Source organism: Onychostruthus taczanowskii, unplaced genomic scaffold (assembly GCF_017590055.1).
Source record: "Onychostruthus taczanowskii isolate IOZ18803 unplaced genomic scaffold, ASM1759005v1 scaffold7, whole genome shotgun sequence".
Taxonomy (NCBI): domain Eukaryota; kingdom Metazoa; phylum Chordata; class Aves; order Passeriformes; family Passeridae; genus Onychostruthus; species Onychostruthus taczanowskii.
This window is the reverse complement of record NW_024504786.1, coordinates 8,086,507-8,100,477: the sequence shown is the minus strand read 5'-3', so window position 1 is coordinate 8,100,477 and position 13,971 is coordinate 8,086,507. Positions and strand designations below refer to the sequence as shown.

Below are 13,971 nucleotides of genomic sequence, written 5' to 3'. Positions count from 1 at the left end.
CTTCCCAGCGCGCCCTGCGCGGCGGCGCCCCCGGCGTCCCGCGGCGGGGCGGGCGCGCAGCGTGCCGGGAGCGGTAGTCCCCCTGCGGCGCGCGCGCGCCGCCAGGCGGGCCGGGGCGTGTCCTCGGGGGTATATAGCCAGCCGGAGGGGCAGGGGGCTGCACTCTGCCGCCGCCGCCCCTCTCTCCAGCAGCTTCTATGCAATCCTCGGCCATCGCCGCTCCCCCCTGCGTTGAGCCCGCGCCGGCCTCCCAGACTAGGTAGGGCCGCGCGGGCTGGGCCCGGTTACGGTGTGTGCGTGTCGGGGACGGGGGGCATCAGGGGAGGGGGGGGGCGCCTTCGGGCCGTAGGGTACCGGAGGGCATGGGGGGTAAGCGGGCTGGTGGGCCGGATTTCCTTGGGGGGAGGGCCGGGGGTGCTGGTCGGGCTGGCGAAGCTGCACCCCCTCCTCCCCCCCTTTCCTCCTCGCCGGCGGTGGTACCTGCGTCCCCCGTCCCCCCCTCGCCGTTTGTGGTACCTGCCTCCGCCGTCCCCCCCCGCCGGCCGTGCTACGGTGGTACGTGCCGCCGCCCCGCTCCTCCGGCGCCAGCTGGGCGCGCGCGGCTCGCGCGGAGCCCCCACGTGACCGCTGCGCGGCCGCCGCCATCTTTGTTGGGGGCAGCCGACGCCGCGGGGCGGGCTGGAGGGGGCGCGCGTCACGTGACCGGCGGCCCGTGAGGAGCCGCCGCCGGGGTTTGGCGCCAAGGGCGGGGGGCGGGGCCGGCGGAAGGCGGGAAAGGCCCCATTGTCTGCCCGGGAGCGGCCGGGCCGGGGCTGGCACAGCCCCTCACGGCCTCCCTCCGGACCGTACACCACACTGAGGGGCCCGAGCCCCTAGCGGGGGCTGGGCACCGCTGATCCGGGGCTCCTGGTGCTGCTTTCGCACCCCCCGAGAGCTCAGTTGGTGCCGTGAAGTGGTTGGCCGGTTCTAAACGTGAATAAAAAAACATTCGATTTTCTGTTTGCAGGATGGAAGAGGAACTGGCAGCTCCTTCCACATCCACAGACAAGACAGACAGGTGAGATGGGAGTGGGGATTGTCAGTAGCAAATAACACAGAATCCCGGAGTTACTGTGTGAGAGGCAGAGGTCACCCTTCAGATCCCTTCTTAGACTTGGAGCTTAGCTCCCATGTCTGATGTAGGTGCTGAAAACCTGTGCTCACCAGTGCTTTGCACAAATCCAGTGCATCAAGGCCTTTTCAGGGATTGATACATGCAAAAATGTATCAAGCAGTTCTTGAAGTTTTTGGGTTTTTAATTAGTGCTGGAGAGGTACAAGTGTGCAGCTGGCATGTGATACATTGTGTTCCTCTGTGGGTGGCTCCTCTTGTCCCAGTCGGAGATGCTGGGCTGGACCTTCTGGAAATGAAGCTGTGCAAGATGCACTGAACTGAAACTGACACTTGCATCTGTCATTCTTGTCAGATGCACCATGCTGTGCTATGAAAAATTTTAACTTGAGTTTAATCTTCTTTTTCTTGATCTAGCATTGGAGTCTGGAGCACTGGTGCTCCATGGTGGGTTGGTGTGCAACTCCTAAAGTTTATTTTTTAGCAGCCTTTGTCACAGCAGGTTGTGATACTTGTTGCAGTGATTGGATAAATTTGCCTGTGTTCCCTTGGTTATTGGAACTATCAGTTGTTTCAGATTTACACACACAAAACCAAAAAAATCCCAACTACTCTGGTAATTCCAACCACTGTAATGTATGCAACTCACTATTCCATAAAGCAGACTAGGTTTTGAAAGCTAAAGTTACTGTGAAAACTAACAGAATCCTTTATTTGATTTATTTCCCCTTCCTCTAGTATGGATGTGGATGGAGAATCAAAGAAACTATTGGGTTTGGGACAGAAGCACTTGGTAATGGGAAATATTCCAGCTGCTGTGAATGCATTCCAGGAGGCTGCAAGCTTACTGTGAGTAGTAGAAGGTTCTGTGTGTTTTTGCTGGGCTTGGGCTTCAGCTTGGCTGTTCTGGTGTGGATTATGCAAGAAAGATTGGGATTTTTACATAACATGTTTATAATTTATAATGCAGCTGTGAGGGGACAAGCTATTTAAAGTCACCTAAGAGTTGGACAATGCTGTAGTTGGTGTGCAGTTTAGGTGGCTTTTGTGATAAGCATTACCAGCAGAGTTCCCTAAGGAGGGAAAGGGGTTTGGTAGTTTATTATGCAGGTGTCTTCTCTAGTAACTTGCTCACTAGTCTTGGTCAATCTTTCTGAATGTACTATTTGGGTTACAGATTAATTTCCTCATTTGGATGTTTGAAGCCATATGTAATTGAGAGAAGCATTCAATATTTGTTTAAAGCAATAGGAAGTGAGCCAAGAAAGTGGTCCTTTTGTTAGGATAGGAATATTTAATGTTCAAGTTCACATATCCATATCTAAAGCAGGCACAGGCAAATAATTCTTTATTATTTTTGTAGGGGTAAAAAGTACGGTGAGACAGCGGATGAGTGTGCAGAAGCTTTTTTTTATTATGGAAAATCTCTCCTGGAGTTGGCAAGGTATGGTGACAGTTTGTCATTTGGTGAAGAGTGTGTCTGTTGTAAGAGGATTTCACTCCTTCATGGGCAGCACTGCCCTGGGTGGGATGGGCTGTGGCACTGCAGCTTGTGCAGTTCAAATAAGGGTATTAAATATCCAAGGGATAACAAACTCCTATTCCCTTTAGAATGGAAAATGGTGTGCTGGGAAATGCCTTAGAAGGGGTGCAGGTGGAAGAGGAAGGAGAAAAAGCAGAAGATGACTCTGCACTGCCAGCTGCTGATGGTATGTAAAGCTGCCTGCCCTGCCATGGAGGCTCCAGGCTGTGTTTTTTTGTTGGAATGATCCAAGTTTAGTCCATTGGTATCTTGGGTAGCCTGAATCATTCTATTGAAACTCTTGGCAGTCTGAATGGACTCTGTTTCTGTTTGGTTTTTTTGTAGTCTTGCTTAAAGATGAGCAAAATCTGTAAAACATCTGCAAGGAGCTGGTCACTGAAAGCATGTGTAAAGGGTCACCAGGCGTCCGTGTCCTCAACACTGCATTCAAACTTGCTTTCTTGAGCTTCACCGCTGATTCCGCTGCTTTGTAACCTTGTAGCAGTACAGTGTGTGTAGTTCCAGAGGTCAGAGTCTCTGTACAAAGTCCCAAGAACAGTGGCTATTTTATGCTGCCTGCAGCTGGAGAGGATACAGGGGTTCCTGTCCATCCAGACTGTTAAAGCACTGGCACCTCTCGCTATGCTGTGACTAAAATCGCTGCACAACCGCACGCTGCTTGAGCGGCCGCTTGCAATGCTGCAGTCTGGGGAAGGGGAAGGGACTTAGAGCAAGCAGCTATGTTGGTTGTCTCCTAATTCCTTGTACTTGGAAAATGAAGCTTTTAGGAGTGTCATCCAACTTGGTAACAAACCAACACACTGGAGGGTCTTGAGGGTGGTGTTGTCAGTGCTCGTTAATGTCTTTATCACTAAACTCGAAGAAATGTTTATGCTTCCTCAATCATGTAGAAGAAGCAAGGGAGGAGTTGAGAGAACAGGTTTATAACGCCATGGGGGAAAAGGAAGAGGCCAAAAAGTCCACGGAAGAGTCTACAGTACTCTCTGAGAAGGAAATCAAAGAAGAGGATGTTGAAATGAAAGATACTAAAGAAGAACCCAAAGAAGCAGCTGTTGACAAGGATGCAAAGAAGCACGAAGAGGCTGAAGAGAAGATTGAGATTTCTGTGGGAAAAGAAGAAACTTCAGAAGAGCAGAAGAAGCAGGTGCCTGTGAATGAGGAGGCAGCTGTGGAAGAGAAGGAAGTAGAAAAAGAGCAGAAGACAGTGCAAGAGGACAAGGTAGAGAAGGCAGCTGAGGAGGAGAGAACGACAGAAGAGTCAGACAAGGAGGAAAAGGCATCTGGGGAAGAGACTGAAGCAGGAGAAGTGGCTGTGGAAGAGAAGGGAGAGACGGGAGAACAGGCAGCAGAAGCAACAGAAAAAGAGTCAGCTGTGGAGAAGGGAGAGGCTGTAGAAGGGCAGGCTGAGACAGCTGTGGAAGAGAAGGCAGAAGCACAGGCAGCAGCTGCTGTGGAACAGAAAGAAGCTGCAGAAGGGGATGGAGAGGAGGCTGAACAGAAGAAGGCAGAAGAGAAACATGAGCCAGTAGAGACAGTTACAGAAGAGAAACCAGGTGAATCTAAAGAGACAGAGTCCTCAAAGGAGCCTGTGCCCACAGAGGGCAAAGAGCCACCTAGTGACATGAAAGAAAAGGCTGAAGTTGCTGCTAAGGTAGAGAAAGAGGAAAAGAAAGGTGACCTGATTGAAGAGGGTGAAGGTGCTAAGGTAGAAAAAGAAGAGAAAGATGACCTGATGGAAGAGGGAGAAGGTAACACTGAGAGGCAAAAAATACTTGTGGGTGGATGACTTGATGGATTTGGCTAACAAATGGGTAAAAAGTGTTCCATTCAGAATTTTCTGTTTGCCTTAGAATAAGGAAAAGGCACAGTAAAGGGGCTCTTGAAGGACTTTACATACAAGTAAAGTTTCAAGGAATAGTGAATGGTCTCAGTTTCTCTAGACTAACGCTTAACTAACTGCAAAGCAAGTCTTACTTGAAAGCAAACTGACAGCCCTGTGAAATGTGTGAGTAATGGCTAGGCTGGTGGAGAATACTGAATGGATGTTCACTTGCATGCATCTGGGTGTATTGCACTAACCTTCACGTAACTGCAAAGCACAAACTGCCTCTGGTTATAGCTGTGTTTTATTTTAAAATGGTGGTGAAAAAACAAAGACAGCTGAACACATAAATTTACTTCTCTTGGAGGAGAGGAACTCTTCAACTGAGTCTTTCTGATGGTCATTGCTAGCAAAAATTTAGTTGGAAAATCTAAACTTGTTTTGCTGAAGGCTCATTGCTGCTCTAGTACAGTCTTCTGGCTGTCCAGCTTCTGCCCTTCTGTTTCCCTGCTTTATTATAGCTGTTTCCTGGGCTCTGTTGAAGTAAGACTTGCACCCTTTGCTGCAGCAGTACTTTGTGGTCTTAGTGGGCCTGTGCCTTCTATTGCACAAGTTAATTGATGAACTGTAATTGCAGCTTTGCTTGCCAGTAACTCATCTTCACAGACAGTGCCTTCAGGAGTGGCAGGTGTTGACACTGAACAGTTCTGGAGCCTGGAAGGATTTATTCTCCTGAGCATAGTGATCACTCAGTGGTGGAGCAGTGGCCTAACAGGGTGTCTGTGTGGAGAGAGGATGACTGAAAATAACCTAAGAATAGTTGCCTGCTCCTCACTCTCAGTGCTGAGAGGCTGCTGATGCACACATACTGCTGCTTTTTGCCCCAGGTCTGGGAATGTGAGGACCCTCTGGAACATCCTGTCCCGGTGCTGTGTCATCCCAAGCTCCTCCCACTACTTAAATCTTAGCATCCTGACATCTCTTCTGTTTACCTTGATACAAGTGTCTTCTTGTTCACAGGTTTGGCCCTCTCAGTGGTGGGTGTGTGCTGGGAGTTAGACTAGTGAGTTCACAGGCTCTCCAGTCCCCCCCAGTCAGGCTTCTGTTCTGGAATAGCCAGAGGTTGTGATACAGGCATTGTGTGACCTCAGCCTGCAGACCAGCCAGTGCTCTGAAGTTATTAGCCATATTCCTTTACTGCACATTTTCCAAAAACGTCTTCTGCTGCTAGAACAGATGATGTGATGCTTCTGCACAGTGTCAAAAGTCAAATTAGTACTACACAAGAGGAGGTTCATTAACATTGACACTTAAATGTGTGACACGAGAATCATGAACTGAGAAACAGACTAATTTGTGTTCAGCTTGGCAGCTATCTTGCTGAAAAGACTTTGTATAGCATGAAGTTTAGCAGCTGGCCAGTGCCTCTAGGGCTGCTCAAAATCTTGTGGCTTCAGTGAGAGCTGACAACAGATTGGTGAGAACTGAATTCTATGTAAGTTTCTGTTGTAGATAGTAAGAAGTTGAACTTATGGACTGCTTTAGTCTACAGTGCTGAATGGTTTCAGCAAGATGGCTGCTGATGCTGAGACTTTAATGTATCTGCTCTTCGTACATCACACCTCTAACCTGTCACTGGAAGGGTAAGGGTTGGATATAACACACTCTGCCTGACTCCATGTTGAGCAAGCACAGTAACCAGAAGTGTCTTCATGCATCTACTTGCCTTCTAGAAACAGAAGAATCTGAAGAGGAAGATAAAGAAAATGATAAAGCTGACGATGATAAGGAGAATGAATTGACAGTGGAAGACAAGGTGAGGTTGCTGAGGTCTGACACCAGTGTGTGTGGAAGGATGCCTAAATATTAGGCATATATTTATTAGGATGCCTAAGTATTGGGCCTAAATATGATGTTTATGTTTTTCTAAAAGCTCATTTGTGTTTCATTTAGTTCTGTGTAGGAAAGTACTTCTGAAAGCCAATATTGCCTAGCAATGGCCAGTGTTAGGCCTAGTCTGCATTGTAGCTTCTTGCTCAGCTGTGTCTGTAGACTTGGGTTTGTTCAGCTGCTCTGACACACATACTTGTGCTGTGCTGAGCTAATGTGGCCTGGTGGTGCAGGGGCAGGCAGGGAGAGCTGTTTCAGCCTGTCACTGGAGTTACTTGGAACAGTTAATTGTCTGTTTGTCCAGTAAGCTGTGATTAGGATGGGAATTGTTTGAGAAGTGTGGTGCTCCTCAAACCTGAGATGTACATTGATGTAGCAGTAAAAATACCTGGAAAAATTTGCAGCCTTTTAGAGTGGCACTAAGCATTCAAGATAACTGTCTGTCCCTTTCTCAGACTACTCTAACAAAGCTCAAAGGCTCATTAAAAAAAGCTGGACTGTGAACTTTATTTGGTTCATCTAAAGACAACCTAAACCAAGGTCTCTCTCCTGCTATTTCTGGAAAAGAAATTAAAGCATATCACAGAACAATGTGAGTTCATGTTCCATTGAAACATCTTTACTCCAGGCAAAGTCTTGGTTGATGCAATAACCTCTACTACATATTCTTTTTTTTTTTTTTTTTCTTCTTTCTTCTGGTGGTGAAATGTTCACTTTTTGCAGAAATGGATTCCTTGGTAACACTGGTTGGGAATTTAGTGGTGCTGTTTGATCTGGTCTCTGACCAAGTCACTTAATCTGTCATGCACTTCTGGTCTTTACAGGAAAGTGAAGAGGATGAAATTGGCAATCTTGAGCTAGCCTGGGACATGCTGGAGTTAGCAAAAGTCATTTACAAGAGGTAAAGACTAAAGTTTTAATGTGGGTATATGCCACAGAAACTCAGTGTAAATTGGATGGTGGCATAGCCAGTTAGAGAATGTGGCATGCTCTGATCAGGATTTGAAAACTATTTTTTTCTTCTGGCTGTAGACAAGAAACAAAAGAAGCTCAGCTCCATGCAGCTCAAGCTCATCTGAAGTTAGGAGAAGTTAGCATTGAATCTGGTAAGTAATGTTAATTCTCATATTCAAAGTGTTTGGTTCTACTTTCTGTCACTGGGTTTTGTACTTTAAAACGAGCAGATGTGAGTTAAGGCTGTCAGGATGAGAACAAATTAGATCATGATAGTTGCAGCCATGTGAGAAGCTTTGGAAGTAATGGTTGGTGCCTTAAAAATAGGGTAGTCTGTTCTTTTGCAGAACAGTGGAAAAAAAAGTTTAAGAAGCAGTGTGTTGCCAGCCTTGTGTTCTGCTTTCTGAAGTGACCAAACCTTGTTTATGAACTTGAGAGACTTGCTGAAATTGTAATGAAAAATAGTTGACTCTCTCAGACCCTCCCAAATCCTAGGTTGTAGTCAGGAAAGGCTCTTGTGTTACACAGCAGAAAAAAGGAGTGGGAGGCAAACCTCAGGTTTGTGCCTTGTAATGACTCACTTGCCTTTCATGTAAAAATGTATTGTAATCTTGTTAAATCCAAATGTACACTTTCTCTGGGGCAGGCATTGGAAATAACCCAACAGGTTTCTGGGCCAGGGCTGCAGAACAAGGGTTGTGTCTTATGTCCTGGAGCACAAGCAGGGAGAGCTTAGCAGGAAGGTGGCACTGTCCTTAGCTCCAGATCCGTGTTACAACTGGGACCAAAATTACGTTCAGTTCTTGGTAGAAAGTAAAGCAGGAGGATTTGGTGCCTGCTTTGACTTGGCTGCTCAGTTTTCTGTGCTGAAATTAGACAAAGCACTCATGAGAGAACCAGAGGAGCTGGCCTAGACAGTCTCAGGGGAGGCAGAGTTGTCATCTGATGGTCTGAAATCAGCCCAGCCCTGCTGTGTTCAGTGGTGGTTCTGTTTGCAGACTGTGTAATGTGTAACAAAACATGGAATAACCAAACCAGGGTTTAGATGGTGCTGCTGTGGGTAATTACTGAGGTTTGTAAAGACCTTGGGGCTTTCTCCTGTAGAAAACTACACGCAGGCAATCGAGGAGTTCCAGGCCTGCCTGGCCCTGCAGCAGAAGTACCTGGAGGCTCACGACCGGCTGCTGGCCGAGAGCCACTACCAGCTGGCCCTGGCCTACCACTACAACAGCGACTTCGACGAGGCCGTGCTGCAGTTTGGGAAGTCCATGGAGGTCATAGACAAGAGACTGGGTACGTGGAATTCTGAAGCTGTCCCCTGGGTTTTCCCAAGGCAAAGTAGTGAGGTGTGCTGGGGGTCTGCTGTGTGCTGTTGTATCTGAAAGTGGTGAGACTACACCAGGGGCAGAATTTGTAAAATCTTTGTTAGCAGATAGTTGCCTCTGGATGTTGGTAACTGGACAGTTACTTTGTCTCGAGGTGGTTTTCCCTGATAACTGTTTCATCCCAGCAATACTGACTGAGCGAATAAAGAAGGCAGACTCTGGGTCCCCTGAGGACGAGAAGGAGATAGAAGAACTGAAGGGACTGCTTCCTGAAATTAAAGAGAAGATAGAAGATTCAAAGGAGTCACAGAAGAGTGCAAAAGTAGCTGAGCTAGGACTGAAAGCAACTCTGGTGAGTGTGTGTGTCCTGTGGTTTCCTTTTGACCCAACCCTTCTTCCAGTGGAATGTAGAATAAATCAGTCATGGGAGGAGCTCAGACTTGATCAGGGACTGGTGGTTGCTCACAGGTCTTACCAGGCTGTGGTTGTGAGAAGGAAACTGAGGCAGCTGATGTCTAAAGAGGATATTTACTAAGAGCCCTGATACTAATCGTTCCAAACTAAACAGGAATTTGATATGCTTCTGTGGCATTTAATGTGTCAGAGCTGGAAATGATGGGTCAGGCAAATGTGGAGCGCACATTGCATCTGTCCTTACAGAATCCAGTTTTGGGATGTGGAGGACTTGGACTTTTTTTGGGCTGGAAATGATGGGTCAGGCAAATGTGGAGCGCACATTGCATCTGTCCTTACAGAAGTGCAGAATCCAGTGTTGGGATGTGGAGGACTTGGACTTTCTGTATCTCACTAAGTTCCACATGCATTGTCTGCCACAGTCTGTTTTTTCTGCTTTTCTTAAGGTTGGAACTACATCTGGCTTTGCACAAAGTGAAGACAGTGGTTCCGTGTCCACAGTAAGTTAATCTAAAATGAACGTGGTTAATTCTCATCTGCTCTAAGGATTACTGGTTGTGTTTGCTCATGTGTCAATGTCTGTCTTGTAACAGATTCCAGTAAGGAAAGGAGCTGATGGTGCATCTCAGTGTGTAACAGACATCTCTCATCTAGTCAGGAAAAAGGTGAGTCCAGAAATTACTTGTTAAACAAGCAGTTTTTTGAAGTACCGCTGGCTTGCTCTGTGTAATAAGATTTGTCTTAAAAATCTTAACTTAGTTGTATAATGGAAAAACACTCCAGACGTAAAATCAGTAATATTTGAAACTCCTTTCCACTGGGAGCCAATCAGTCTGGGAACCAGCTGGCCTCCAGGAGACAATTCTTGGTGGTTCAGCACCCTGCCTGACCCACACTGATGTAAATCTGACCCAGTTGTGTGGCTTCTGCAGGTGTTCCCTGAACAAGATTTTCCTCTGCTGAGGACCCTCAAGAGCAGCAGGGTCACCTGCAGATCCCAAGGAAAAGGCAGGAAACCTTGGGATCACCTGCATATCCCAAGGAAAAGGCAAAGCTGGGCTGGGTTCCCTTCTTTCCAAAAGGAGATTGGGACTTGGACTTTTAATAAATAGTAAAGCCACACTGGAGGTAATGATAAACTGCCTCTTTAGGAGATCAGATATTGAGAATGTGGTTCCTATGTGTTCTCTAGGAGTGTTTGCTGATAAAAACTAAGATCTTATAGGTGATACTCTTGAGTTTTACGTTGCCTCTGTTTCATTGATCTGTTAGTTCAGGTGTGCCTGGAGTGACTTGGAGCTGCTTTAGGTAATTTCAAATGTAGATGCCTTAAGTCTACCCTGGAACAGTTACAGGCTCAGTGGTTGCCCCTTTCTTTACCAGAGTGTAACTACAGATAACTCAGCTCTAGAGATCCTGGCACCTAAAGTGTCACTGGGGTCGAGACCTGGGTCTCAAAGCTCTGGCTAAACCCCAGCACTGGGGAGTCTGTCCTGAGCCTGGCAAGCAGAGGTTGGGTAGATGATGTGCAGTGACATCTAATGCTAAATTTCTCAAAACGATTTGAACTTTGATTTGTACTTAGTGGAGATTGTAAACAATTTTGTCTTCAGAGGAAACCAGAGGAGGAGACTCATCAGGGAGACAATGAAGCCAAGAAACCTAAACCAGAACCAGCAGTCAATGGTGGTGGTGGGGACCCTGTCCCCCGTGGAAATGAGGTTGCAGAAAAAATGGAAGAGGAGGTGGGCAGCTGAGCCAGGAGTCTGGGCTGTGCTTTTTATTTTATTTCTCCCCTCTCTGTTCAGGGATGGTTCTGTGCCTGGTAGATGTCCTGATTTTATTGCCTGCTGTCCTTTACAAGGTTTCCCAGATGAGATGAAGACTATTCCTCGTGGGCAGGGTGCATGTTGTGCTGTGGTGCTGACCCTGTGTGGGCTGGACAGACCCAGCCATGGAGCCCTATCACGTGTGGGGTGGGACAGAGACAGGTTCTGGGTAGTTTTTTGCTGGGCTCAACTCCAACACAAGGTCTTCCCCCAATTTTTCATGTTCCTGGGTTTTATTACTTACCCTTGGGCTGCACTTGTTACTATCAATGCTTTAGGGTAGTGTTGGGCTCTGGAGACTGGAAAAGTTCACATAGTTAAGACTTCAAATTACAGAACCCTTGGGCTGCTGCATGAGTTGGTGCTGTAGGACTGTGTCTTGACTTTTAAAAACAAACCCTTATCTTCTCTTTTAGACAGAGAAAAGGCCACAAGCAGAATCAGGGGCTGCAGTTGAAAGCACAGTATGATAATGATTCTTTAACCTTGGACACTCCTCTCCTTACAAGGAAAATGGTTTTGTATATAGTGTATTTTTTCACTTTTTGGCAACTTTTGTATGACTTCAATAAAGATTGTAAGCAAATGGTCCCTGTCTTGACCTTCCTCCTGTGACAGGTTCCAGCCTCTGCTCCTGGCTGTCCCCCTGGGTTGCAGGTCTCAGCCCTGGCCCACTGCTGGGCTCATGCTCCCTTTAGCTTTAGCATTTCCACCCACATCTGCCTCCTCAGGAGCAGAGGGTCGGATGGGCCAGGCAGGGCTGGCTGCTGCAGGGATGAGAGCATTGCCTGAACTTCACTGTCTTGTCCAGGGACCTGACCTTTTTTCTTCTGCTGGGGCCTTGTCAGAGCTGGGGCTGTGTTTTGTTCATTCAAGGCTGAGCCTGAAGTGGGTTTTGACAGTGCCTCCCTCAGCTTTGAGCAGCCTGAAAATGGTGGGGAAGGCTGATAATGAAAGAGCTTTGTAACATCCTGGGCTTGGTTGCTGTGTGTTTTATATCTCTGCTCAACCTCCACTTTGTACCCAGGAGGGGGTGCAGGAGCAGGTGCTGATGGTGGGAGGCAGGGGCAGGGCTGTCCCCTGAGCCAGCTTGAGTGCCCAGGTGGGGCTGGTACCCTGCCCTTGGTTGTGTATGTATAAAAAAAGGCCAAGAAGTGAAGAGAAATGAGCTGAAGCCTTTTATTTAACGTGTAGCACAGGGCTTCTGACACTTTAGAAAGCTGGCTGTGGTTTTTGCTGGTTCCCAGGGCTGAGCTGTGCATGCCCTGGGTTAGGCTTTCTCTACAGAGGTTGGATGTGGGGATGTGCCTGAGGGCAGGGAATTTATTGTGCCCCTCTGTGCCCTCTGCCTGTCCCCAAACCACCATTGTGAGCAGGAGTGGTTGAGCCACTCCTCTGGCTGTGGGCTCTGTCCTGTGGTGGAGGCTGAGCTGTGTCACTCAGTTTGCTGCTGGCTTGGGGCTTTGCCTGTCCTTTTCCTGCTGAAATGCCCAGAGCCTCTGGTCCCAGCAGTGATCCTGTACCATTCCACCCATCCCAGCACTGTGGGAACCTGGTACCAGCTGCACAACTGAGCCCATCTCTGCAGCTTGAACACAGGTTTTGCCTTCATCACCCTGACAGTTACCGGAGCCCCCGTTTGCTGGTGGAGGGGGTGGCAGGGCAGTCCAGTGGGGCCATGGCCTGTTCCTGGCTCACCTTCGGGGAGCCCTCTCTTGTGCCGGGGGCTCCTGAGCAGGAGGAGGGTCCTCCAGGGCCACAAAGGGGGTGAGGGGGAGTCCGGGGGGCACATGGGCTGTGGGTCTGCCAGGCCCCAGTGCTGGCCTGGGGGGCTCCTGGGAAAGGAAAAAGGTGATGTCAGGGGGAGGAGGGTCCTGGCAGGGTGTGAGCTGCCTGGCCATCCCCTCACATGTGGCACTGGGTGTGCAGAGCAAATCACAGCACTGGTGGGGACTCACCTCCTGCCCCAGTGGCTCTATCCCCAAGTGCAGCAAAGGGAGCTGTTCCCAAATGTCCCTAAGCTTGTACCTCCACACCCATCATCCTGTCCCAGTTGTCAGCCCAATCCCAACTCCCCTCTCCCCTCAGAGAGCTGGAAATCACTCTGGACTGAGGCTCTTACCATGAAAAGTTCTGGCACAGCAAGGGCTGGTGGCAGTGGGGAGGCTATAGGGTGTGGGAAGACAGGGGGGTACAGCCATGGCCTTGTCTGCTCTGCATGGCATCGCAGCATTCCCACCTCTGCCTGGAGCCGGGCCAGTTCCTCCGTGTGCCGCTGGGCTGCCTGTGAGCCTGGGCAACAGGATTTGGTCACGGTGGGCTTTACAGCAGCCATTTTCCTGGCACCTCACCAGGCCCGTGTTCAGGGCCCCAGGGGACTGGGACTGCTCATGGCAGAGAGCCCACCCCAAGCTGCAGCCAGTATTTCTAGGAGCCATCTCCAGCCCAGAGCTCTGATCCTGCAACCACAGAGGCAGCCGGGGGCTGTGGGGTGCAGATGGGGAACCTATTACCTACCAGCATCTGCTCTCCTCTCCCTTCTGACCTTCAGCGCCAGCAGTTCATCTTCCAGACGCCGGTTCTCCAGCTCCACGGCCAGCAGCGCCGCATCCAGACCGTGAGTGCCAGTGCCCGAGGGCTCTGCTGGAACAGCTTGGAGTGCCTCAGGTGCTGTCTGTGGGGCCGCGCTTCCTGAGGGGGGACAGGCCTGGGCCTGGTGTTGGCGCTTACCCATCCGCCTGCCCCTGCGCAGCCCCGTTCCTTTCTCCAGCACCGTGGCCTCCAGCTGGAGGTGGAGAAGCTGGTCCAGGATGGCCGGGTCGTGTCCCCCGGAGCGCAGGTAGGACACTCGCAGCGCCCTGCCGGAGCCCCGGATCAGCCATCGCCAGGGCTCGGCTGGGCCCTGCGCTCGGAGCCGCCATGGCCCACAGACCCTCACCTGGCCTCGGCCGCGAGCGGCCCTGCGGGCGGCAGGAGGGTGTCGAGGTGGAGGGTGGTCCTGGGGAGGAGGCAGGCAAATGGAGGGTGAGGGAGCCTTGATGGAGGGCACCCCACAGGGCCAAGGCTCTGCTGTGACCCCTCAGG

The 13,971-nt window shown here is 49.6% G+C and overlaps 1 protein-coding gene across 1 annotated transcript; it reads left to right on the top strand.

The window, feature by feature from the left end:
- Window positions 1-75: 75 nt before the first annotated feature.
- Window positions 76-11,473, top strand: LOC121345071 (nuclear autoantigenic sperm protein). Its single transcript, XM_041421612.1, has 15 exons — window positions 76-259; window positions 1,007-1,057; window positions 1,849-1,959; window positions 2,474-2,554; window positions 2,722-2,819; window positions 3,544-4,401; window positions 6,209-6,291; window positions 7,190-7,266; window positions 7,398-7,471; window positions 8,424-8,612; window positions 8,830-8,996; window positions 9,505-9,558; window positions 9,652-9,723; window positions 10,672-10,803; window positions 11,304-11,473. The coding sequence occupies exons 1-15, from the start codon at window positions 198-200 to the stop codon at window positions 11,355-11,357; spliced, it is 2,163 nt and encodes a 720-aa protein (XP_041277546.1). The 5' UTR covers window positions 76-197; the 3' UTR covers window positions 11,358-11,473.
- The last annotated feature ends 2,498 nt before the right edge of the window (window positions 11,474-13,971 follow it).